This window comes from Gossypium raimondii, chromosome 13, assembly GCF_025698545.1.
Source record: "Gossypium raimondii isolate GPD5lz chromosome 13, ASM2569854v1, whole genome shotgun sequence".
NCBI classification, from domain to species: Eukaryota; Viridiplantae; Streptophyta; class Magnoliopsida; order Malvales; family Malvaceae; genus Gossypium; species Gossypium raimondii.
The window spans coordinates 54,813,537-54,840,485 of NC_068577.1; the positions used below are offsets into that span (position 1 = coordinate 54,813,537).

The following is a 26,949-nucleotide window of genomic DNA, read 5'->3' on the forward strand; positions in this document are numbered from 1 at the left end:
TTTTTATTCATCTCAACTAATAAATCTTCTCATTTAAATGATCTTTATATGAATAATACATTTTCGAATTAATCAATTCGAGTAAAACAAAAATTCTTGTAATTGAAACTTAAACACCCTTTTTAACATTTTCAAGAGTGGGCAAACCAAGAGGCAATATCTAGTTATTTACAATGTGAAAAGTAGGAGTTTGTGCTTAGTCTATATTGCATTCTTCATTAGACCCGTTTTCAAGGTTTTGCTTCGAAGTGTCGTTTTCTGAATGGACCGAAGATTGACTCGATGATTTGTTTTGATGCCCATGGCCATCGCGGCTTTTGTGGCTTCTCCGATGATGGTGGCGGTTGCGGTGGTGGCCGTTCTCTTTCTTTAACTCGGTTTTGGCTTCACATTCTTTAGTGTCCGTATCATCCTTTGGTGGCGAACCACCTTTTTGGTGAGTTGGGACTGTGTAAACAAAGGAAGCAACCGAGGTTTCTCCATAGTCCAGCAGTGGCTCCAAAATATTGACCACATCACTCATTTTCGGTCTCTGTTTTGCCCGGTGGCTGAGGCATTGGTATGCCAATGCTGCCGCTTTTCGAGCCCCTGTTTCCGAGTACTGCCCTTCGAGCTTAGGGTCCATTATCCGAGCAAGTCTCCGAGATTCATTCAACATCGGCCGAGCCCACTCGGCTAAATTCTGTTCCCTCGGAGACCGGCTCTTGTCTAAAGATCTCCTCCCTGTTAGAAGCTCCAAAAGTACAACTCCGAAACTATAAACATCACTCATAGCAGTCAAGTGACCTAAAAAAACAACAAATTACAATCAGATTCTAACCCAAAACATCAAAATTGAACAAAAAAATGAATTTGAATCAAATTTTTTGTAACCTGTCATGATATATTCAGGAGCAGCATATCCTCTTGTTCCCATTACCCTGGTTGAAACATGGGTTTTATCCCCTTCAGGACCATCTTTTGCTAGCCCAAAATCTGAAAGTTTAGCACTGTAATCCTGTAAAAGAAAATAACAATACAAAAACATGTTAGAAAATAAGGAAAGACCCCACCATGTTTCAGGTTCTAAAACTGACAAGAAACTCACCGAGTCCAACAAGATATTTGAAGCTTTAAAATCTCTGTAAATGACTGGTTTTTCAGCTTCATGGAGATAAGCAAGTCCCTTAGCAGCTCCAAGAGCAATTTTCATCCTTGTCGACCATGGAAGTGGCACTGAATACTCTGAAATCAATGGAAGATTCATAATTTAAAATTTATTTAATACATAAAGAACAAAAATTCCAACAAAACAGGTAAATTTACAGAACATACTTGCAAAAAGTTGGTTTTCAAGGCTTCCTCTAGGCATATATTCATACACCAACAGCCTATTTTCATCTTCACAGCAATATCCAATCAGTTTCACCAAGTGTGGATGACTCAGTTGTGCAAGAAACACCACTTCTGTCTGTTAACAAAAAGATTCAAACTTTTTCAAGCATTGAAAAAAACAGAAGGGAAATTCATGAAATTCAAAAAAAAAAAAAAAACAATCACTGACCAGCCATTCTCTGTGTCCTTGCAAGCCTTCTAAATCCAAGAGTTTAACAGCAACAGGCTGAGCTTCTAAACCAGGTCTAAGGTTGTCATCAATGAACCCTTTATGAACTGGTCCGAACCCACCTTCACCTAGAAAATTAGCCGATGAAAAGCACTGTGTTATCACCTTTAATTCCTCCAGTGTAAAAACATATAGATTTGAACCGGCAAGCGATGTGGAAAGATCCTCGGTGAACATCGAACTTGGGTAACTTAAATCTATCATTGCAAGCCTGGAAAAAGAACCTTGTTTTGAATCTTGTTTCTTTGTCTCTGCTTCTGCTTCTGCTTCTGGTTCTGGTTCTTCAATACCCTTTGAACACCTTGGGATAATGGATCTCCATGTAAACTTCATTACGGCCATTAGAAGCAGAACTGAGGCACTTTTAAGATCAAATTCACCAACAAGAACTGGTCTGGAAACCCAACAGACAGAGAGATTTGAACCTTCTTTTTTTTATACTTTCTAACACCCCATGATACTACTGTCTTTATATATCACTCTGAGGAATCATGTTACAAAACAACATATAAATATAGAAGGAATTCTTCAACGTTCCACAAATGTTTATAACTTTGTATATATAATAATGGAATAAATTATATTAGGTATGATTAAATTATTATATACTTACCTATATCTAACATACTCTTCAACTAAAATTTACACCATATTCTTATTAGTGAAGATTGAATGCGATATAATTTTTACTTTTAAAAACGTATAATATGAAATAAAAAGCAATTTAAAATGAAAAGAAAAAGAAAACATCCACGGTCTAGAAACTTTTTTAAAAAAAAAATTGGTTGCACAAAAAAGAAAAATATTAACTTCTAAAAAAATGATTAAAAATTATAAAGCTAAACTAAGTTGGATAAGATATAGTAGATATAGATGAGTGTATAATAGTATTTTGTTATCTTTAAAATTTAATGACGTGATACTATCTTATCGGTGCCTAAACTTGGGATTAAAGTTTAGGGTTTGAGGTTCGAGGGCAAGGTTCTAAATTTGGTGTTTAGAGTTTAAGATTTCGAGCTCAAGATTCAAGATTCGAAGTTCGAGGTTTAGGGTAAGGAAATTACCAAAATTATGTGCGGTAAAATTTACTAAAATATCATTAAATTATTCGACAAGTTTCTAGAAAAGAATCTATCAAGAAGTTAAACACATTAATTAATTTGTTTAATTAAGAGATAAATTGAGTCGATAAATCTAGAAAAGTGGGATTAAGACAAAAATGACGCGGCTGCACACATACATAGTCTCTTCCTCCATTTTTATCCTAAAATAGTAGATCCATATCAAAACATTATATTTATCTTAAAATTATACCAATCCAACTAATACATTGAAATTTAAAATCAGGGTTGGTTTAGACTTCGTAATAGGAGGAGATTTGGCATGCAAATACTATCATTATTATACTGATATATGCATCAATCTAATAAAATTAGAAAAGAAAAATCGCTTGAATGTGGCTGACAAAGATGAAAATAATTTGAATGCATGATACCTCACAACCGCGTTAACTTTGTTGACTTCTCCACGTCCGTTCCATTTTCAGGGTTTATCATTCTTCTTTGACGTTGACCTTTCCGAACATATATCATATAAAGTGGGTCCAAACATCCTTTAAAAACAAAAACGAAAAAAGCAAGACAAAAAAAAAGTTTGCAAGTAAAATCATGGCCAACTTGTGGATTTAAATAATAATTTTACCACGCAAAATGAAGCATGTGATTAAGACTTAGGTGACTGGAACTATGCTTTAAGTAAGAAAACAAGAAAAGAGGGGTTCTTATGTCTTAACATCCTTTCAAAAGGATGAATATTTGTCAACGAGGGAGTAGGTGAGTGATTTGAGAGAATAATTCCTCATGCCCTCAATTGACCATACTGTAATTAAGAAAGTTTCGATTAAATTTTGAGTTATCTCAATTAGGTTACAAAATTATTAAATGTTCGTAATTTTTACAGAACAATAGATATCATTTCGAGATGATCTTCATTATCTTAATTTCTCCGTTAGAGTTATATTGGGTTTTTATATGTTTTTTTCAATAGGGAGAAATCTCAAAATTACATATAAACTTTGATTTTATGCAGTTTTATACATGAAATTTTAATTTGATTACGTTTATTTCTTTTAATGTGTATAATTAAATCAAAATTAAATTTCATATATATATTTGAACTACAATTAAAGTATCAACCCACTGACCCGCTAATTTGTAGGGTCCTGACCCATACTCTTTATGGATTTAAGATGAGGACGCACAATACGTAATATGAGTTCGCCTACACACGGTGCAAACCCACTTCGAGTATACATGTGTCATATCTATGAACAGTGGCCGTATCATATTTAATTTTTGTTGGGGGGTTGTGCATGAATTACAGATATAAAAACAAGTCATGCATTTACATATTAAAGAATGAAATCAAGGAATTAGTGTTGTCGACATTTATCCGAAAGGAAGCCCATGCTTTTTCTTTTTTTCTTTATGTATATATTTGCATGGTAGAAGTGAAGTAAATAACAAAGACAATTAGGGGGAAATTATGCAACAGCTTAGAGATTCAAAGTCAATAAAATTTTTAAATGGCGCTGGGTTTTTCTGACTCGTTTTAACCTCTGTTTTAAACAAAGGATTTAATGTCGTGGCCGGGAGAGTTCTGCCCTGTTGCTCTAAAACGCGTAATGCACTGAATTTTGGGCCCATCTTTGGTGTTGTTTTTTTCCGGCTATGGTTGGCATCAGAATTCAGAGCTTCCTGCTCACCACGTGATTGTCACAGATTACTTGGTGTTGACCACATTTTGGGTAGTTTAGTTAACCCAGTTGTCCTTGTTTAATAAATAAATTAAAAAAATATTTATACTTAAATAATATTAAGAAAAATACAATTTAACAAATAAATACCTCTAAAATAATAATAAAATTAACAATAAAACACATGTAATACTATATCCACACATTAACAACAAAATAGTAGCAACGTAATAATAAAATAGTTGTAAAACAGTGACAAAAAGTGAGAAATCAACAACAAAAACAGCAAGGTTTTTTTTATTGAAAATTTGGGTCGGGCCAAAAAGATCTTACCCGAGGTCTATTTCCCAAACTCAATTTTCGAATCTATATTTTTACCCAATCTCTTCTATTTTCTCACTTTAATGTCTTCCTGTGTGCCATTCTGTAGTTTTTTGGACGTAAATGGATATCAAGATTTTGGCATCTTCAAATATGCCTGCCTCTCATGCACCATGCCTTTTTAACACTCTGCCATTTCATCTATAGCTTAACCAAATGGTAAATAGGAGTTGCAAAGTGGACTCTCATATGGAACACATTTTTGGGTGATTAAACTCAAAGGTTTTTGTAATTGTAATTTGCATATGTGATTAAACTGGTTAAATTATTCATTTTTGGGTAATAAAAAGAGTTGGTTTAATCAATTTAACACTTTAATTAGATCGATACCTCAATTGATTTGATTCAAACAATTTTAATTAAATTTTAGAGTGTTTTAGAATCCAACAGATAGAATACTAACTTTTTCACAATATTTTCGTAGCACAATTACGGTGCATAAATATTATGAGTTTAAATTTCATTACGTGTGAGTCGATGCCCAAATTTATTCTAATTTTAATCCGATTACGCTTTATAATAACTTCATTCTAAATAATAATTATCTAAATATGTATTTATATTTTTACTTATAATTGTACTCGTAATTTTTAGTTTGCTCAGTCGAGGATCATGATATTTGGCAGCCTAAATAAGTGTAGAATCATTCATTTAATATTTATAAATATTTTATAAAAAATGATAAATTCAAAACAATATATCAAAATAAATTAGTCTTGATACGCACTTTTCAGTTTCAATAAAAAAACTATATATCTATGAATACGATACCGATTACCCTAGTTTTATATTGATATAATATTTATATATGCACCAATACGAACAATATCGATCATAATTTATATTGAAAGAAAATCTTAATTTTACTGTTTTGGTTTATGATCTGAACTGATATTTCAATCGATATACAAATGATTTCGGTTTACTATCTTGTTAGAATGGAGCTAGGAATTTAATCTTGAGGAGCTGAAATAAAATTATAAAATTTTAGGGAGGCTAAAGTTAAAAAAAGTCTTATTTTAAAAGGACTTAAATTGAAGTGATGATAATTATAAGTAACTAAAATTGTTATTATTGCATTTAACAAGGAGACAAGATCCTTGCATGCCCAGCCCCTCTTCCTCTTTCAATTTAACTCACCTTGGAAAGAAAGCCCAAATGAAAGTTGTAATATTATATAATTTTTTTCTGCTAATATTTTAATAAAAATAAATATATAATTTTTTGTGATCATGTTTATTTATAAAATATGATTTTGGAACATAGCAATCATAAAGATATTTTTCTATGATAATTATTTTCAACAAAATAAAATTTATATTTACTTAAATAATTTATTTGATTTTTGACTAAAAATATTTTATTTTTGTTTATTATATATTTCAATTAGACAAGAAAGTTATAAGTAAGTATATTCAATTAAATAAGTGAATATATAATGCTTGAAGTTAAAATAAATAATTATATATAATCATTAATTTAAGGAAATAATTATGTAACGATGACAATGTGCGTTATCTAAAATTATACAATTTATAAAAGTTTATCGTTATAAATAAAAGATAGGACTAAATTGAAAGAAAAATAAATAAGCAATTAAATTCTACTAAAACACTAGCTTGATCATCATTAGCAACATTATTATTGTAGGAAACTGTTGGTTTGAATGTGCATGTCTTATCATTCTATTTGAGGGCTGAAAATGGCCACGACTACGAGTAATTTTAGGCAAGCCCTCATTTATCCTTCCCATTTCATTTTTCAAACTCTCAACTTGTTCGTATCTCCATAATTTATTCCATGAGCAAACTAGTAGCGTATCTATGGGGTTGGCAGGGCCCCTAGCCCCCCTTAAAATGGAAAATTGACCGTTTAGGTCTTTTAGAAATTTTAAAATTTTAAATTAGTAAAGGTAAAATTGTATTTTGGCCCCTCGATAAAAATTTAATTTAATTATTTAAAAATTATAAAGATATAGATTATTAAAATTTAAAATTTAAGTTCACCCGCTACAAAATTTTCCAGCTTTCACCATGGGGCAAACAATCTAATAAAGGTAACTTTATCTTCTTCCTTTCAATATTATATATAAATAAAAATAAAACTATAAAAGTATTATATATTTTCAAATTTTTTTATATTTGTAATAGTAAGACACGTTACACTTTTAAGGGAAGGACTCAAGTTCGAATATTGAAAATAACATTGTTCAAAAGAACAATCATGAACCCCAATCATAAACCGTAAAACCAACATATAAAGCATGTCGAAACTATTTTTTGGAAAAAAGGGGTCGACTTTTTATTTAAAAATGAAAACTAAAACGGGAGTCGCCACCAATCCTTTTTATTAAGTGTGATCGGATCACCTCGCAATTTGATTGTTTTAATAAATAGTTTGATTTATTAAAACATTGTTTTTCGGTCTACAAAAATCCAGAAAACAGTTTCTAAAGTCGGTTACGCATGAGGAAGGATTAGCACCCTCGATACGCCCAAAATTGGTACCTAGTTGATCCCTTTATGTATTGGTGTCGAAAATTAAAAACTCGAAAAGAATTTAAAATACGATCCCTCTTTATATTGTATTATTTTTAATTAAAATTACTCGAATAAATCAAAATGTATAAAATGCTTCCTTATCTCGAAGTAACAAAATGTCACATCCTGTAAGTTAGGACACGACACATCATATTTTTAAGAATTTTATTTTTTATTTAAACCTCATTTATTTTAATCTTAAAAGGATATTCGGTTATTTAGGTTCAACGCGAGAAAAATCGAAACCCAGTAAGTTAGGGAATATCACCTTTATTTTCGAAATTTTATTTTTTACAATTTAGGTAAAAATTAATGTAACATTAAAAACAATTTATGAATAAAATGTTAAGTTGATGAATGGCAACAATACGAAAATACGAATAAACAATTCATAGTACACATAATGACAATAATCACATAATACATATCACTTTAATATCAATATTAACAATCAAAGAAAAATGAAATAAATAATAAAATAATAATAATAATGACAAACAGTGCGCATGAAAGAAAATACCAATTTGAATATAATAAGGATAAAAAAGCATAAATAAATACATGAAAGAATATTGAGGAAATAATTTATAAAATATTTAAAATAGAGGACCAAATTAAAATATAAATAAAATTTGGGGTGCAATTTGTAATAATGTACATAAATATAATAATAATAATAATAACAACAATAATAACAATAAAGAATAAAATGAAATAAATGACCGAAAGAAAAAAATAAAAATAAACCAAAATAAAAAATATGAACAAAAATAAATAAATAATAGCATCAACTAAATGAATAAATAAACAAATTGAACTAAACGAGGATAAATAAATTTAACAGGTCAAATCTTAAAAGAGGATAAATAAAAGAATTTGGACTGAATTGAAAACGGGCGAAAAAACGGAAGGACGCCGCGCAAATAGCCCAAACATCGAAAACACGCAGATCCCCTAGGAGCCGGTCGGGTGGGGTCGTGCGCGGGTTGACGTCAAAACGGCGCCGTTTTGGGGCTATTGAAGCCAGCCTTAAACAACGTCGTTTAATGAGTCTATAAAAGCTAATTTTTTTTGAAAAATTCATTTTGCACCGTTTTCTTAAAAAAAAAATTTAGAGAGCTCTCATATGCTCTCTGGTCCCTCGATTTCGGCCGAGCTCGGCCGCCAGATCGCTAGTGACGATCGACGGTCGTCGGTGACGTTGCCGCCATCCACAGTGGTCAAATACCACAAAAATTGGCCATTTTTGGCTTTTCGACTCCCGATCCCAAAAATGTTGTCTTTCATCGGAGACGACAACCTCGGCCCCCCCACGACGGTGTAAACACCGAGAAAGGTAAGATCTCTTCTCCCTTTTTGATTTTTGTATTTATTTTCTCTTTAAAATGCAAGTAAAAAATAATAATAAAAGAAATCGAAAAATAAAAGAATACAAGACACATTTTTGAATCTGTCAACTGCCTTTTTTTTATTTCATATTCAATTTTTTTTGTATCCGAAAAAAAGAAGAAGAAAAAAGTATTTTTGGTTGTGGCTCTTTTATAGCCGAAATTACAAGCTAGTTTGTCTCTATTCTTGTTTTTTCTTCGTTGTCTTCTTGTGTGTTATTTTTCTTGCAGGTAACAGTACGCGTGGAGGAGGCTGGCGATGGCAGAGGTGTTAGACGGCACGTGGAGGCACGACAAACAGAGGCTAGGGTAGGCTGTGGCGGTGGAGGCTAGGGTTTCTGCCTTTCTTTTTTTTTGGCTGAAAATTAGTTTAATTTTGGGCCATTCGGACTGCCAGGGTTTTAATTCCTGTTGGGTCATTTGGGTCATTGCAATTTTGGGTTTTAAATTTGTTGTAAATGGACTGGGACAGTTGTTATTTATTTTTGTTTGGTTTTTGTCCGAGCCCGGGCAAAAATGGGCTATTACAGCTGCCCCTCTTTGCTCGTTGTCGTGTAACGAGAACAAAGCAAAGACTAAGAAAGACCAATTTTGCCCGGTCTCGCCAATTCTTGACTTGTTGTAGTGCTTCTCTTCTTCAAGTAGCTTCGTTTCAGTCCACTATGTCTTGTTGCTTCGACTCCACTATACTTCAGAGAGATACGGCTTGTAGCTTCAATCCACTCTGCTGCAACTTCAAAGGGATGAGATTCATGGTTTTAGTCTACTCCACTACAACGTCAAGGAGAGAAGACTTGTTGCTTCAACCTGCTCCACTGCGACTTCAAGGAGATAATGTTAGATATGATAAGATCCGCTATCTACAGTCTGCTCCACTACAACTTTAGGGAGATAATACTCGTTATGGTAGATTCAATCCAACCTACTAAAACTTCAGAGGTATAGGATTCACTGTTTTAATCTACTCCATTGCGACTTCAGGGAGATAGGATTAACAACTTCAATCTGCTGCACTACAACTTCAAGGAGATAAGATTGGTATCTTAAACCTGCTCTACTGCAACTTTAGGGAGATAAGGTTGGTCGTTTTCAGTCTGCTCCACTGCAACTTCAGGGAGATAAGACTTGTTATGGTGGACTTAATCCGACCTACTGCAACTTCTGAGGAATAGGATTCATCATTTTAATCCGCTCCACTGCAACTTCAAGGAGATAGGATTAATAGCTTCAATCTGCTCAACTGCAACTTCAGGGAGATAAGATTGGTATTTTCAACCTGCTCCACTGTAACTTCAGGGAGATAAGGTTGGTTGTATTCAGTCTGCTTCACTGTAACTTTAGGGAGATAAGACTTTTTATGGTAGACTTAATTCGACCTAATGCAACTTCCGAGGTATAGGATTCATCGTTTTAATCCGCTCCACAAGAACTTTAGGGAGATAGGACTTGGTAACTTCAATCTGCTCCACTGCAACTTCAGGAAGATAAGATTAATTTATTTTTAACCTGCTCCACTACACTTCAGGGAGATAAGATTGGTATCTTCAACTTGCTCTACTGCAACTTCAGGGAGATAAGGCTTTAATCTGCTCCACCACAACTTCAGGGAGATAAGATTTGTAGCATGTCTTCAATCGAAAACAAGATTCGTTGTCTTCAGCTTTAATTTGCTCCACTGCAATGCCAGAAAAACAAGATTCGCTACCTTTACCTTTAATTTGTTCCACTGTAGCGCCAAGGAAATAGGATTCGCTACCTTCAGCTTTAATCCGCTTCACTTCAGCTTTAATCTATTCCACTACAATGCCAGGGAAACAAGATCCACTACCTTTAGCTTTAATCTGTTCCACTGCAAAGCCAAGGAAATAAGATTCGCTGTATTTGATCTGCTCCACTACTGCTTAGGGAGACAAGATCTACAATCTTCAACCTACTCCATTGTAGCTTAATTAGATAGGACTGGTGACTTAAATCTGCTTCCTTACTACCTTGAGAAGATAAGATTCACCGTCTTTGATCTGCTCCTTTACGATTTAGGGAGACAGGATCTATAATCTTCAACCTACTCTACTACTGCTCAATGAGATAAGGCTGGTGTTTTCGATCTACTTCACTGTCAGTACAAGAAGACAAGATCTATAATCTTTAACCTACTCCACTGTTGCTCAGGGAGAGAAGGCTGATGTTTTCGATCTCTTTCACTGCCGGTACATGAAGACAAGATCTACAATATATAACAATCCATTCCACTACAACTTCAGTGGTATAGGGTTTGTGGTTTCACCGATTTGTTCTGGAGAATATAACATGTAGAATCCATTTTATGGGCTTATTTATGCCTAGTGATTAAAATATTATGATCGGAATGAATCAAAATCTCCTAACTAAATGTGCATGCATGAATGCAAAATGTCATGAAAATGATTCCTCAATGTTTGAGTTGTTATTGCTCATTGGTCAATAAGGCTTTATTGCCAACACGTCAGAATGCTATCTTGTCCGATTGGTAATGCTCATATTTTACTTAATCGGATTGCCCCCACTGTAATCTTCAGGGTTCAATCTACTGTAATCTTCAAGGTTCAATCCACTTGTAATTTTGGGACGTAAAATTTGAACCATCCTCCTCCCACTGTAATTTAGGAGTATAAGATCTGACTCTCTTAATCATCTCCTACTACAATTCAATGATACAGGATCTGAATCTCTTTGGCCTTACACCATTTCCAATGTGTCATACCAAATGTTTATGCACAACTGTAAAATTTTCTTCTCCGAGAAAACCTCTTCTTATCACTCGGTGATCATTGCTTGTTTGCTCATTGAAACTTTGTCACCAACATGACATTTTGTCATTTTGTTCAATCAATGTTTGGACAACAAAATCCAAAAGGATAGTTTTAATTTAGACGTTTCCTTATTAGACATTTCGACCTTTAAACTTGGTGTGTTCTAAGCAATAGTCCTGTTTCAGGTTCTAGTATTATTTAGAAGCTTTCAGAGTAATATGCAAAACTCCTTTGGCTTGAATATTAACAGCCCATTATATTTATTTCAATGGAAAATGCTTGAAAAAGATTATTACAATGGACGAGATGAAAATTTATTGAGAACAAAGCTCGAAATAAATAAATCAATCAAGATAGCAAATTTTGCTGAGATACAAGATGAATAAGATGAAAAAGATTATCACAATTGATAAGATGGAATTTTATTGAGAGCAAAGCTTGAAATGAACAAATTAATCAAGATAGCAAATTTTGCTAAGATACAAAAATGAATAAGATGAAAACAAGTGCCCCAGATATCGCAGCATGAGCTTTTCCGCACAAGCTTCTTGAGGACCCTTTTGAACTTGATATGTGTTTCGAAGATTCAGAATGCTTTGTTGACGCCCCAAGATGTAACATCCTTCTTCCTTGCTAATTTAGGCATAATAAAACTACTGCATGCCCCACCTTCGATCAAAATTTGAATTGCTTTTTTTTTTCTGGGTTTTCAATTCAAAACCCTTTTGGTCTCAATACGCCCTTTGCGGGTTTTCACCTTGGCCTCTCTTTCTTTTTTTCTTTTCTTTTTCTTCTTTTTCTTTTTCTTTTTGAAATATTTTTGGATTGAATCTGAACTCATAGGATTAGGCATGTCCTTGTTATCCCTTCTTGATCAAAATCAACGCTTTTCTAGATAAGGCTTTCCGCATAAGGTCCTTTCCAATTTGGCATCCACTTTCTTATAAAGCTCTTTTTGCATGGGAATGACCTTCTTCAATACCAGGTCTCTCTCATGGAATTCTCTAGGGTGAACTTTTTTTAATGAGCTCGCATCATTTGCTTTCGGCACATTTGACCATTACGGATAACTTTAAACATTCCTCTTCAATTGGGATTAGATTCAAAAAACTAAGAGAGAAAGAATCTTGTCTTCAATGGGAAAAATTGCAATAAGCCCAAGAGAGAGGCATTGCCCCGGTAGAGTTTTTTTGTCTCCGCTGCACTATTCACTTTTGGGCGATATGATGTTAATCTTGAACAAACTGCAAACTTCTGATGTCATGTCGTTGTTCAAATTCAATACATGGTCTAATATGATCCTTTTTTTGCATTCCATACTGACATATGATTTTCAAGAATTTGCTGATTATCGACTTCGTGACATTGGCATATGAAGCAGCTTCTACCCACTTATTGAAGTAATCGACAACCATAAAGATGAGTTAATGACCGCTAGAATCTTTCTGCGCGATTAGCTCGATGACATCCATGCCCCACATTAAGGAAGGCCATGGCTTCCATTGATTTTTTGTAAGTTAGGATCTTGTTCTGCCATCCTTAGCAAACTAGGAGATAAGCTACAGTCGCGGTCCCCTTCAAAGTCCTAAGGTTCCTCTGGACACATATCTTGCTCAAAAGGAGGTTCTGAGTCAATAGCAGTGTCGCTTATGTCTTGATATCTAGAGACCTGTTGTAGGAACGGAGGCAGATCCAAAGAATAAAAGAATCTAAGAATATTTATCTGTACAGTATGATTATGAATGAAATGGAAACAATGAAAGAATATTGCTCGAACTGAGAAACAAAGATACATTTTTATTGAAATAAGGATGCTGGACATAAGCCAATTTCACAAAAGGATTCTTATTGCTCATAGGCTTAGAGTAATAAGCATGTTTTGGACATTACTCTAAATTAGCTCTAAAAAGTATAGGAATCTCTTCCGCAGTCCCATTGTTCAAAACACCCCCAGGTGTGTAAGTGTAAATGCCTAATAAATTCTTCTCCCCGATTCCCTCTTTGGATACGGCGTTAACGTTTAAATTCCCCAACATTCATTCTGGGCCTTTAACTTCTTCAAAGAATTCCAACTCTTTTTTATCCATTAGGCTTTACACCAAAGCTTTGAATTCGGCGCACTCCTGGATTTTATGACCTTCTTCGGCGTGGAACTCACAATAGCTCATCATCCCTTTTGGTCTATTATCCAAATTCTGAGTGATTAATCCCGTGTATATCATTTGTTTCAAAACCCATTTTAAAGTAGGAGTGTGCAAAATTCGGGTAAAACCGAAAAAATTCGATTAACCGACCGAATTCGGTTAATCGGTTGGTTAACCGAATTTTTTCGGTCGGGGGTCGGTTAAATTTTTTATGATTTTTCGGTTAACGGTTAATTCGGTTCGAAACCGGTCGGTTAACGAAAATTTTGATTAACAAAAAATTAATAAATAAAATTATCCAACCCACCCAAACTCAATTACCCAACCCAATAAAACTAAAACTAAAGTTTACCCAATTACCCAATCCAATAAAACTAAAACTAAAAGACAACCCAATTTACTAAAGTCTAAAACCCAATTTACTTTAATAATTTATAATTTTTTTAAATTTTAAAATAAAAAATAAAAAATTCGTAATTGGGTATTTTTCGTAATTCAGTTAATTCGGTAATTCGGGTAATTTTAACTAAAAATAAAAAATATAATTTTAGTTAATTCGGTTAATCGACCTTATTAACCGAAAAAATTTCGTTCGGTTAATTTTTTTTAAAAATCGGTTGATTAACAGTTAAAATTTTTGGAAGGTCGGTTAATTCGGTTATAGTAATTTCGGGTCGGTTAACCGAATGAACACCCCTATTTTAGAGGGGTTTTTACTTTTGCGACATTGGTTTTGATTCTCTTTCCTCCATTCTCAATTATCACGTTTACCCCCGGGTCTGGATAACTGGGTAACGGATTTCCTGCCACATTAGGTCCTGATGGATCGTCAAAATTCACGATGTCCATTTTGATGAACCTTTCAACTAACTTTTTAAATGTGGTACAGTTTTCAATTGAGTGTCCTATTATTCCCGCGTGGTATTCGCATTGAGCATTAGCATCATACCATTTCGGGAACGGAGGTTGTACGGGTTTCGAGTAGAATGGAGATACCACATGTGCATCAAATAAATTCTAATACAGCTCTCTCTATGTCATCGGGATGGATGTGAACTGGAGTCTTTCTGTGTTTGGCTTTGAGTTGGATTTTTGCCTTGAAGTGCTTTGATAGCCGGCCCTCGGTTGGCCCATAGTAACCGATTTGGGATACCATTTATTATACATGCTCAGGTTATTCACTTCATTTTCCTTGTTCTTTGGGGTTGATCTTTTGACGCTTTCCCCCGTATCTATCTTTCCACTTCGTATTGCGTTTTTAATCATCTCGTCAAACATTACTATATTTGAAAAGTTCATGGTGGCGCTTCCCAAGATATGGTTAATGAATGGGGCTTTCAGAGTGTTGATGAAAAGCATCGTGATTTCTTTTTCCAAAAGAGGTGGCTGAACTTATGTCGCTACCTCTCTCTATTTTTGGGCATATTGCCTGCAGGTCTCATTTTACTTATTTTCCATATTCTGCAGTGTAATTCTGTCAGGTGTCATGTCTGTTACATGATTGTATTACTTCATGAAAGCCTATGTCAAGTCCTTCCATGAGTGAATATCGGTACGGCTCAACTGGTTGTACCATTTGGCAGCCGACCCAATCAGACTATCTTGGAAGCAATGAATTAATAACTGGTCGTTATTAATTTATCTTGTCATTCTTCGACAAAACATCGTGATATGAGCTTCAGGACAACTAGTCTCATTATACTTTTCAAATTCTGGAGTCTTAAATTTTGGCGGGAGTACTAAATCTGGGACCAAACTCAAATCATTGGCATCAATCCCGCAATAGTAACAAAAGTTTTCCATTATTTTGAGTTTTTCCTCCAACCGCCTGTACTGATCTTCTAGTTGTTTTGGCAGTTCCACATTTGCTTTTTCTATTTCTGTCATTTCGTCTAGATCAAGAACAACAGGATTGGTTAGATTGTTCCCCGGATTGGAACCTGAGTCTGTCGGCTAATTTATTGGTGCTGAGGTACCGGTCTGATATTGTCGGAGTCTGATAATAACGGGTGCCCCTTGTGGATACGCGTCTGGTTGGGCCTGAACACTTATCGGGGTAAAACCTGGGGGATAGACAGGGTCTTCATTATCATCCCTAGAGTTGACCGCTGGGCTTTTGCCTTTTTCATGTTCTCCAGCCAACAACTGCGCCAATTGGCTTATCATACTCCTTTGATATTTTAGTATTTGATCATTCATCTCCTATTATACTTTCGCTAACTGCTCTTGCAATTGGTATTACATCTCTTTTTGAATTTGTTTTAGCCTTTCCAATCTTTGGTCCATTATTTTTGTTCTTGCGCGAGTACCTAACGATGCTTAGTTGATAGACTTTTTTGGTTCCCAGGTTAACTGAAATAATTTTACCTAATTAGAGTCCTTTTGTAAAAATCTAATGCATATAATGCAATGTAATGCAAATGCATGGAATGAATGCAAAAAGAAAGAGAGGCATTGATTTTGAATTCAATTCCATTAGAACAACTTCTCTAGAAACAAATTTCTTTACATAAAATGGATTACATATGTGGCTTTGCCCTCATATTCCAGGCGAAGACATCGATCTTTTTCTTCATATTCGGATGCTAGGATCAAATCTTGTGAATTTTCCCAAAATCTGTCTCTACTATCTCCTTTTTGTTTGATCCGAGCCACGACCCATTAATCACCCCGCGATGCTCTTTACTTTCTTTGATACGTGACAACTCTCGAATAATCTTTGTCGGTTTGAATCCCCAGGTAGCGAAGCATAGTCCTATATTCCTCCACGAACTTTCAGCCTTCTCTCATTGTGTTTAATCAGGCCATATTCTGGCAGTCGTATTATATTCCACTTTATCAAGAAATTCCTTTTCCATGACAAGCTTTTCTATTTAGCAATCAAATTTGAATCAACCTCTTTTCTATGATGAAAATGCAAAGCAATCATAAACAAAACAAAGTACGTTAGTACAGAAGAAATAAACAACAGAATAGAACACCTATCTGGGTAACCACTAGGGTTTGGCGCGACTTTACCTATGGTAGGTTCTTAGGGCTCTCTATATACGGTTTGGTTCTAAAGTTGAGGTACCCGAACCAGCAGATTCTTCGATCCTCACCCATTATAGGCTTATACGGACCGAGTTCGGTTTAGGGGAATACATTTCCCTATGGCCATGCGGAGATGAAAATCTCACGAAGACAAAGGTACAGATGCATCCCGAAAGCAATTCACAATTCTATGCGGAGGTGAAAACCTCACGAAGGCATAGTTTCTCACTCCCACTTAGAAGGGTAAGATCGACCGATCGTGCGGTGCAATGTGCAGACACGTATCAAAACATAGCAATCATAAACCATAATGATAATGACTGAAATAAAGATGAATGAAATGCTCGAAAAGATCGTATGTTTAACCGAAATTTCAATTTTCAGCAAAAAGACAAGAACTAATGAATTGACGGCTTGACTCTTTATTCCCCAACGGAGTCGCCAAGCTGTCGAAACCATTTTTTTGAAAAAGGGGTCGACTTTTATTTAAAAATGAAAATTAAAACGGGAGTCGTCACCAATCCTTTTTATTAGGTGTGATCGGATCACCTCACAATTTGATAATTTTAATAAATAGTTTGATTTATTAAAACATTGTTTTTTGGTCTACAAAAATCTAGAAAACAGGTTCGGGAGTCGGTTACGCACGAGGAAGGATTAGCACCCTCGATGCGCCCAAAATTGATACCTAGTTGATTACTTAATGTCTTGGTGTCGAAAATTAAAAACTCGAAAAGAATTTAAAATACAATCCCTCTTTATATTGTATTATTTTTAATTAAAATTACTCGAATAAATCAAAATATATAAAATGCCTCATTATCTCGAAGTAACAAAATGTCACATCCCGTAAGTTAGGACACGACACCTCGTATTTTTGAGAATAAGCTTGCCTTTTTTTTTATTTAAACCTCATTTATTTTAATCTTAAAAGGATATTCGGTAATTTAGGTTCAATGCGAGAAAAATCGAAACCCAGTAAGTTAGGGCACGACTTCTCGAATTTCCAAACACGGAATATCGCCTTTATTTTCGAAATTTTCTTTTTTATGAATTTAGGTAAAAATTAATGTAACATTAAATACAATGTATGAATAAACGGTTACGTTGATGAATGACAACAATATGAAAATACGAATAAACAATTCATAGTACACATAATGACAACAATCACATAATACATATCACTTTAATATCAATATTAACAATCAAAGAAAAATGAAATAAATAATAAAATAATAATAATAATGACAAACAGGCGCATGAAAGAAAAAACCAATTTGAATATAATAAGGATAAAAAGCATAAATAAATACATGAAAGAATATTGAGGGAAATAATTTATAAAATATTTAAAATAGAGGACCAAATTAAAATATAAATAAAATTTGGGGTACAATTTGTAATAATGTACATAAATATAATAATACTAATAATAATAACAACAATAATAACAATAAAGAATAAAATGAAATAAATGACTGAAAGAAAAAAATAAAAATAAACCAAAATAAAAAATATGAACAAAAATAAATAAATAATAGCATCAACTAAATGAATAAATAAACAAATTGAACTAAACGAGGAACTAAATTGAAAGCAAAATAAAATTAACAGGTCAAATCTTAAAAGAGGATAAATAAAAGAATTTGGACTGAATTGAAAACGGGTGAAAAAACGGAAGGACGCTGCGCAAATAGCCCAAACATCGAAAACACGCGGATCCCCTAGGAGCGGGTCGGGTGGGGTCGTGCGCGGGTTGACGTCAAAACGGTGCCGTTTTGGGGCTATTGAAGCCAGCCTTAAACAACGTCGTTTAATGAGTCTATAAAAGCTATTTTTTTTTGAAAAATTCATTTTGCACCGTTTTCTTAAAAAAAATTTAGAGAGCTCTCATATGCTCTCTGGTCCCTCTGATTTGCGGTCGAGCTCCGGTCGCCAGACTGCCGTGACGATCGACGGTCGTCGGTGACGTTGCCACCATGCACAGTGGTCAAATACCACAAAAATTGGCCATTTTTGGCTTTTCGACTCCCGATCCCAAAAATGTTGTCTTTCATCGGAGACGACAACTCGGCCCCCCCACGACGGCGTAAACACCGAGAAAGGTAAGATCTCTTCTCCCTTTTTGATTTTTGTATTTATTTTCTCTTTAAAATGCAAGTAAAAAATAATAAAAAAAGAAATCGAAAAATAAAAGAATACAAGACACATTTTCGAATCTGTCAACTGCCTTTTTTTTTATTTCGTATTCAATTTTTTTTGTATCCGAAAAAAAGAAGAAGAAAAAACTATTGTTGGTTGTGGCTCTTTTATAGCCGAAATTACAAGCTGTTTTTTCTCTATTTTTGTTTTTTCTTCGTTGTCTTCTTACGTGTTGTTTTTTCTTGCAGGTAACTGTGTGCGTGGAGGAGGCTGGCGGTGGCAGAGGTGTCAAACGGCACGTGGAGGCGCGGCAGACAGAGGCTAGGGTAGGGTGCGGCGGTGGAGGCTAGGGTTTCTGCCTCTTTTTTTTTTTTTGCTGAAAATTAGTTTAGTTTTGGGCAATTTGGGCTGCTAGGGTTTTAATTCCTATTGGGCCGTTTGGGTCATTGCAATTTTGGATTTTAATTTTGTTGTAAATGGACTGAGACAGTTGTTATTTATTTTTGTTTGGTTTTTGTCCGAGCCCGAGCAAAAATAGCTATTACGAAGTCTATAAACAAAACTATCAAAAGTAAAGCGCAAGTTGTCCAGGTCAACCATTAATATATATATAATGTCAAGGAAACAAACAGGTGTTTTAGCTCCCAAGTTAATTTATACGGATACATCAAGACATCTTTTATGTTCGTAGGTGTATAGTAGGAAATTAATTAATAAAAAGAAAAGGGTAAAAACACTTCCTTGATACCCTTAATTTTGATCTTGAATAAATTAATTTTTTAAAATTAAAGTAATTTGTTATTAACAATTTGAAAGTTACAACTAAAAACAATTAATTACGATGTTAATGTATACGATTTTGATTGGTATAATAACAAATTTAGCCCTTAATGTTTATATATTATGTGTAAATACTGAGAGAACGTGTAAATGTTACGTGTTAAATTTGTTAAATTTAGACCAAATTGATAGAATATGTAAATTTTTCAGACTAAATTTGTTAAAGCAATATCAAATTGATAGAATATATCAAAATTGAGAGATAAACTTGTCATTACACCAATAAAATATATGTACAATTAATAAAAATATTAAAATTAATTACCTTTAGTTTCTCACGTTCAAAATTGTCGGAATTAAATTACTTTATGTTTTTAAGAGGATCCTCTTACAAAACAAAATCATAATATTGATTCTTTTGTGACTTTGACTTCAAATTTTGGATCACTTCAATTATATTTTTAATGATAGATAATTCACAAGACGGACCATATGTACTTCATTGCCGACGATGATATTTTTTAAAATTGTTATGTAAACTATCACGACCACTAAAATTTTACGGTTCAATCAGAATTTCTATCCAAATAAAATTAATTTGGTTAGAAATAAATATTGAAATTAAATTTATTATTTATAGGTCACTGTCCACATTAAAAATTTGCCATATAATAAAAAAAGAAATGCCACATAATTTGGACTTTGTAGGAATAAAAGAAATCAGAAAAAGCAAATTAGTGCCCACTCTTTGATGTTGACTTGAAAATATCTCCTCTAGTCCTTTACAAATTTCAGTTCTTTGTCCAAATCATATCTTTTGTTTTTGATTTTTTTGGGATAATCAATTGCTTTGTCATGTATACCATTATGTTATATATATCACTGTCATTAATTATAATAAATTTAGGTTTTGATCATTTAACTTTAAAAAATTATAAACGGTCCTTGACTTATTTGAAAGTTATCATCTAAGTCGTTAAACTAATTGAAAGTTTTTTTTTTAATTCACTGGACGGTTAAGTTTCTTTTTTAAAAGTCTAGATAGTCAGCTCCAAGCAATGAATTGACAATTAATACAGTGGATCAGTACCCATTGACGAGTAGAAAAACATATATTAGATCCAAGTCGGTCTGATGGTTAACGTCGATGATCAAAAACAAATTGTTTGGATTTTTGTTTGTTGATTCGTAATATTCAAAATTGGTTTATGAAAAAAATGAACTTTAGAAAAGTAGGAGAAGAAAAACTTTAAGTTGGTGTAGTCAATGTGAACATAGAAAGTCATACAGTAACGATTTTAATAGTTATTTGAAATTGAATGACTAAAAAGATTTTTTTTATTGCGTTTGCTCGTTGATTCTGAAGGTATCAATTAATATCCTCCTCCCATTTCTTTTATATATATGGATTTAAAATGAATTTTCATATAGCACGGATCGAGTCTTAGCTTGATTGGTATTAATATTGTTGCTAGTGTAGGAGAACGTGGGTTCGAGTGCGGTGAAGCACATTATATTCCTATTTAAGAGTTGATGAGGGACTATGAGTAGTTCTAGGCATTATATATTTGAGGAGGCATCATATTAGACACAAAAAAATTTACTATGGAGGCCTATTAAAATTAGTGATACGTGACGTGTTACGTGTACAGACTAAATTTTAACAACAAAATTGGATAATATTTTAATACAATTATAATAAAATGAAATATTAAATACGAATATATCAATTATTGGATCTTACCTACCCCACGTGCTTTGTTAAACATTATTTAATTTTGGGTTATCATTATATTTTGAAAATGTTATTATAAAAAATATATTTTTGAAAATATGTTAAACTTTTCATACAATTTTTATTATTGAACTTTCTAACTTAACTTTAAATCTTATTTTGTGAATATTAAATTCTTATAAATAGATCGATTATGTTTTATTTTTATAATATTTGGTTTAATTAATTTGTTTGTGAAAAAAACTTTAATTATTTTTAAAATATGTTAATATCATGTCCAATTTGATCCGGCCATCAGCTGTTTTTTTTAAGAGCAACCACCCAATTTTGAATTAAAAATTTGTTTACATTTTAAATATAAATATATATTTATTAATTATAAAGAAGAAATTATTCACAATTTATCCTAATTTTTATTTATGGGATATAATATTCATTTATTGTTTATATCATTTTATTATTCTCTTTATTCCCATTGGTTAGTCTTTTCCCACTGTCAAAGGTCCAAACAACCATCGGGAATCCCCTGCTTTAAATTTCTATATTCCACAAAAATAGCGTAACAGAGCAAGAAACACAGAGAAAAAGAAAACCCCATAATCATGGCTCGATTAACATTGGTCTCCTCCATCATCCTTATGCTATGCTGCGTTGCCGCAGCATCAACTTTCGAGGATTCCAACCCTATTCGGATGGTATCCGACGGTCTCCGTGGCTACGAGTCCTCTGTTCTTCGTGTCATTGGCCATACACGTCACGCTATCTCCTTCGCCCGCTTTGCTTACAAGTAGTCAAATTCATACACCCTTTATCTTATTTCTTTTGTTTTTGGAACTAAAAAGCAGAAAAAGATTGAAATTTTTAGATGAAAATTTGACTCTTTTTTTTTTTGGGTGGGGGGGTGGTTAGGCATGGAAGGAAGTACGAGACGGTGGAGGAAATGAAGCTTCGGTTTCAGATTTTCAAAGAGAATTTGGATTTGATCCGATCCACTAACAAGAAAGGCTTATCTTACACTCTTGCTGTTAATCGTACGTTTTTTTTTATTTAGCTCAGTTCAATTCAGTTGCCTGAACTTCCTTTGACTCACTGTGCACTCCTGATCTTTGATTATTAACTGAATCAACCGATGTAGGGTTTGCTGATTGGAGCTGGGACGAGTTCCAAAAACACAGGCTTGGAGCTGCTCAAAACTGCTCAGCCACCACAAAGGGCAATCACCAACTCACTGATGTCGTCCTCCCTGAATCGGTACAAAAAAAAGAAGAAAAGATTATGATCCTATATTACTTATATTCGGATTTCGATTTGAGTGTCGGATACGGGTATATTAGTACGTTTGATTTTTCTTCGATATCTGCAGAAAGATTGGAGGGAAGCAGGCATTGTCAGCCCTGTTAAAGAACAAGGCTCCTGTGGATCTTGCTGGACATTCAGGTTAGCCTTGCTCGAGCTCGGGTCTTTCTAAGTTTTTCGATATATTTGAAGGATTATATGCTCGTAAAAATTTTCGAGATGTGACCTTTTATGATATCTGCAGTACCACTGGGGCACTAGAGGCTGCTTATCATCAGGCATTTGGGAAAGGGATCTCTCTATCAGAGCAGCAGCTAGTGGACTGTGCTGGAGCCTTTAATAACTTTGGTTGTCACGGAGGGTTGCCGTCTCAAGCCTTCGAATACATCAAATACAACGGTGGCCTCGACACTGAGGAAGCTTACCCTTACACTGCTAAAGATGGTAAATGCAAATTCTCACCTGAAAATGTGGGTGTCCAAGTCATTGACTCTGTCAACATTACCTTGGTAAGTAGTTTGATGGTCCTTGCTTTTTCTGGTATAAAGCTTAAAACAAATTGCCTTAGCCCTTGTGGGTTTAAATGGTTTCATCTTTTGGACAATTGAAAAACATAGGGTGCCGAAGACGAATTGAAGCATGCAGTCGCGTTGGTCCGGCCGGTTAGTGTCGCGTTTCAAGTTATCACTAGTTTCCGGTTTTACAAGACTGGGGTTTTCACCAGTGACAAATGTGGTACCACTTCCCAGGTAAGGTTTTTATTGTCTTACTCGAATTTGGTTGTGAATGTTAGATAGCTAACTGGGGGGCTTTATGTTGCAGGATGTGAACCATGCCGTTCTTGCAGTTGGATATGGTGTTGAAAACGGTGTTCCGTATTGGCTCATCAAGAACTCATGGGGAGCTCAATGGGGTGACAATGGCTACTTCAAGATGGAGATGGGAAAAAACATGTGTGGTAAGTCTTAAAACTTGTATTCGGATATGGAGATACGATACCCTTTAAGTATTTTCGGAATATACGTGTATTGACTTCACTTTTTATCTCCAATTTGGTTGCAGGTGTGGCAACATGTGCATCATACCCTGTTGTTGCTTGATCTTGAGTGATTGTCTTGACTTCTGTCACTGCTTTGTGTTTTAAACTATGGTCTAAAAATGTAAGGGGTCAATGTCATGGTACATGTTGAAGGTGCTTGGTTTAATATACAATAATTTCAAAGACATAATCTGTTGTACACAACAAAGACATTAATGTAAATCTTATCTTTGAAATGCTTCTTGTGTTTGTGTAATACAAAATCCATCAATTCATATGGTTTTATTCATCAAATCTCCACAAAAACACTGTGTTGAGGAACTTGCATCAACAATACTAGCTTTCTTGATGGAAAGGCAGAAATTTCATTAATTTTTGAAAATTTTCTAACCATCTGTACAGACTAAACGTTGCATGTAGCATGCATCATGCGAGAGGCTGAAAATGGCAGAAAACAATACCAAATAGCTACAAAGAAGGAAAAGTGAAATCTAACACAAGGAAATTGATCTACCATTTTTTCCCTTACCCTAAACATGGATTGCTTCAATTTTACATTACTGTGTTGGAGATTTTATCAGACATGGAATGGCGAGGTACTGAACTGCAAGGATAAATGGCTGACCTCCACGGTACATCATGCAAGCTTTCTATAGCATCATCCAGCATTTGAAGCTAAACATTCATTGGTGTTGTTCCCCTACCAAATTTGGATTTAAGATGTAGCTTTTAATCTCCTATCTACCACCCTCTTATATAAGCAACGACAACGTACCATCATGGTTCCAACCGATATATCGAAAAATGCTTATCTGCTATCCTGCAAACCCGTAGAAACAATAATGCAACTCGACATAAATCCTTCACCTACGATTAAGGTTCAACAACAGATCCGATTTATACATCTATATATACATATAGATCCGATTTCATAAAGATCTATATATACATATGCATTCACCTGCAATTTCATAAAGATCCGATTTAACCAGTCAATTTATACTAAATTGCATGATTGCAGTTTATGATCTGAACTAAAGAAAACAAAGAAATTACTTATCAAATGCAACACCATTTGTGCTTCAAGCTGGATGTGCTTGATCGGATACTTGATGTTGATGCATGATGATGAGCCTTCTCGATATTTTGGAATGACACCAATTTTAATCATCAGGGATCTTTTTTCTTAAGCAACTACAACCACGTCCCTATTTATGCTCGAGAGTGCGTTGTTATCCACGGATGATGAACTATCCATCTTCATGATGTTATCGTAGAAATACGATAAGCTTCCTTAGGCATCCCGGCTTTCAAAAGGCAAGATATCAATGAACGTACAGTAACATAATCTGGAGGACAACCGACTGATAACATTTTATCGAAAATGCTAATTGCTTTGAGCATCCTTCCTTTCATACAATGCCCGATAATGAGAATAGTAAATGTCACTTTATCAGGATCGCATTTTTTCTTCTCCATCTCTGCTACTATTCGATTGGCCTCATCCAAATTTCCAGCCTTGCAGAACCCATCAATCACAGGGTTGAAGATAAATGGTTTTGGAACAATATTCCTACATTGCAACTCCCTCAAAAATCGACAAGCCTCACATAATCTATTTTCCTTGCATAACGCATTAATAGTAATTGCAAAGGTATAAACATTCGGAGATACATTCTTCACTTTCATTGCATCCCAAAGCTGAAAGCTCCTGTTCACATCTCCAATTTGACAGTATCCATTAATCAACGAAGTGAAGGTAACAACATCAGGAATGCAACCAAAAGAAGCCATCTTCTCATACAACGATTTAGCGGAAAGCATATCACCGACTTTGCCAAAGCCATCAATCAAAACATTAAAAGTAACAACACTAGGCAAAGTTCCGGAGCTCATCATCTCATCAAAAAGCGCAGATGCCTTCTCCATCTTCCCCAACTTACAATAACCAGATATAACCGATGTATAAGTCACAACATTTGGTGCACAATCATCTCTCAATCGAATTTCATTCAATAAACTATGACCTCTATCTACCTCATATTCCCTACACAACCCATTAATAATGGTGTTATATGTAACGATATCAGGAAAACAGCCAAAACTCCTCATATCGTTAAAAAACTCGAAAGCCTGATCCACTTTCCCAACTCTGCAAAGGCCTCGAATTAGAATATTGAACGTCCAAGTATCCGGGTTAAAGTTCAACCCTAAATTCTCCTTATATAAACTAACTGCCTCTTCTAGATTATTTTGCTTAACCATCATATTCAACAAGTTGTTCACTGCAAAAATGGTGACCATTACATCATCAGATTGAACCTCAGCAAGCAATTTCCTTGCCATGCCAAACTCACCAGCTCTCCCAAATGATGAAATCATAAACCCTAACAAAGTACTATCAGGCAAATGCCCATCAATCTTCATATAATCAAAAACTAATCTAGCAGAACCATATAAACCCATACAACAAAATGACCTAATAAGCAAATTATAAGTCCAAAAAGAATGATTTATATTAAGATTTAACCTACTTAACTCCAAAAACTTCAACCCAAATGTTGGGTTTTTTAACCATTTAACAACTTCGAATTCAATTAAAGGTGTTAAATTGTTGTTCAAGTAACTCAAACAGGCATCATCCAATGGTTGTGAGTAAACAAAGAGAGTGCATACAACCTTAACGAACCAAGATTCTTGCTTTTGGATTGCCTTAGGCTCTTTATTGCCTTGTGGATGAGACCCACCGTGAAATTGGATGCGACGATGAGGGATGAAGACCTTAGAGGCTGAAAGAACCCTTGAGACACGATTTGTCAATGAAAAAAGGGTCATCAGTAAGATTGTAACCCCACGACATACCTAGCTCCTAATTAAACACCCCTTTGTTTTTCTAATAGACACCCAAGGTTCAAAGTTGGATTTTTCATTGAACTCTCATGGAGATGCCATAGTAAAGCGATCAGTAGCTCGAACTAATGGATAATATAATATTAACCCAGAGAAGAGATTAAACCCTTGATGAATCTCAAGCATTCAATAACTAAAACAGATCAACGGGTATATTGAGAACCAGACACTGTTTTTGTTTAATGGGGAAATAAGCTGTAATGCCTGCAAAGGGAATCAATGGCAGTAGTACTAGGGTTTATGTTTTTTGCTGCCTCTCATTTCACTGCCCTGAGAAGATAGACCACAACTACTGTTTATCGAAACAAGACAAAGGGTTTAAAGGTTTAGGCTTTTTTGTCTTCTTTATTTAAACATATTGAGGCTCACTTGGTCCATGATTAAACCAGCAATATAAGACTATTGGGCCTA

At 34.3% G+C, this 26,949-nt stretch overlaps 3 protein-coding genes across 3 annotated transcripts; 1 reads left to right on the top strand and 2 right to left on the bottom strand.

Moving 5' to 3' along the window:
• LOC105784064 (serine/threonine-protein kinase RIPK) lies at positions 1–2,127 on the bottom strand. Its single transcript, XM_012609846.2, has 5 exons — positions 1,544–2,127; positions 1,315–1,450; positions 1,088–1,224; positions 874–997; positions 1–786 (listed from the first exon to the last, which is right to left on the bottom strand). The coding sequence occupies exons 1-5, from the start codon at positions 1,943–1,945 to the stop codon at positions 197–199; spliced, it is 1,389 nt and encodes a 462-aa protein (XP_012465300.1). The 5' UTR covers positions 1,946–2,127; the 3' UTR covers positions 1–196.
• Positions 2,128–21,797: 19,670 nt separating this feature from the next.
• On the top strand, positions 21,798–23,864 carry LOC105782653 (thiol protease aleurain). Its single transcript, XM_012607532.2, has 8 exons — positions 21,798–22,080; positions 22,203–22,324; positions 22,429–22,544; positions 22,657–22,730; positions 22,834–23,098; positions 23,207–23,338; positions 23,412–23,547; positions 23,652–23,864. Exons 1-8 carry the CDS (start codon positions 21,896–21,898, stop codon positions 23,687–23,689), a joined length of 1,068 nt encoding a protein of 355 aa, XP_012462986.1. The 5' UTR covers positions 21,798–21,895; the 3' UTR covers positions 23,690–23,864.
• A 105-nt stretch (positions 23,865–23,969) lies between these two features.
• LOC105782651 (pentatricopeptide repeat-containing protein At2g06000) lies at positions 23,970–26,868 on the bottom strand. The gene is given in 3 exon segments (XM_012607530.2): positions 23,970–24,589; positions 24,685–24,894; positions 24,897–26,868. Coding segments are annotated over 2 exon segments (1,647 nt in total). The 5' UTR covers positions 26,464–26,868; the 3' UTR covers positions 23,970–24,589; positions 24,685–24,814.
• Between the last annotated feature and the right edge of the window lie 81 nt (positions 26,869–26,949).

What these genes read in the sequence shown, in the direction of transcription:
- LOC105784064 (XM_012609846.2), bottom strand. Translation starts at nt 1,945, where the DNA reads ATGGCCGTAATGAAGTTTACATGGAGATCCATTATCCCAAGGTGTTCA. An exon ending in TGAAAACCAACTTTTTGCAA is followed by an intron (nt 1,225 to 1,314) that starts GTATGTTCTGTA and finishes CATTGATTTCAG; the next exon opens with AGTATTCAGTGCCACTTCCA. An exon ending in TCCTGAATATATCATGACAG is followed by an intron (nt 787 to 873) that starts GTTACAAAAAAT and finishes TTGTTTTTTTAG; the next exon opens with GTCACTTGACTGCTATGAGT.
- LOC105782653 (XM_012607532.2), top strand. Translation starts at nt 21,896, where the DNA reads ATGGCTCGATTAACATTGGTCTCCTCCATCATCCTTATGCTATGCTGC. An exon ending in TTACACTCTTGCTGTTAATC is followed by an intron (nt 22,325 to 22,428) that starts GTACGTTTTTTT and finishes CAACCGATGTAG; the next exon opens with GGTTTGCTGATTGGAGCTGG. An exon ending in GATGGGAAAAAACATGTGTG is followed by an intron (nt 23,548 to 23,651) that starts GTAAGTCTTAAA and finishes ATTTGGTTGCAG; the next exon opens with GTGTGGCAACATGTGCATCA.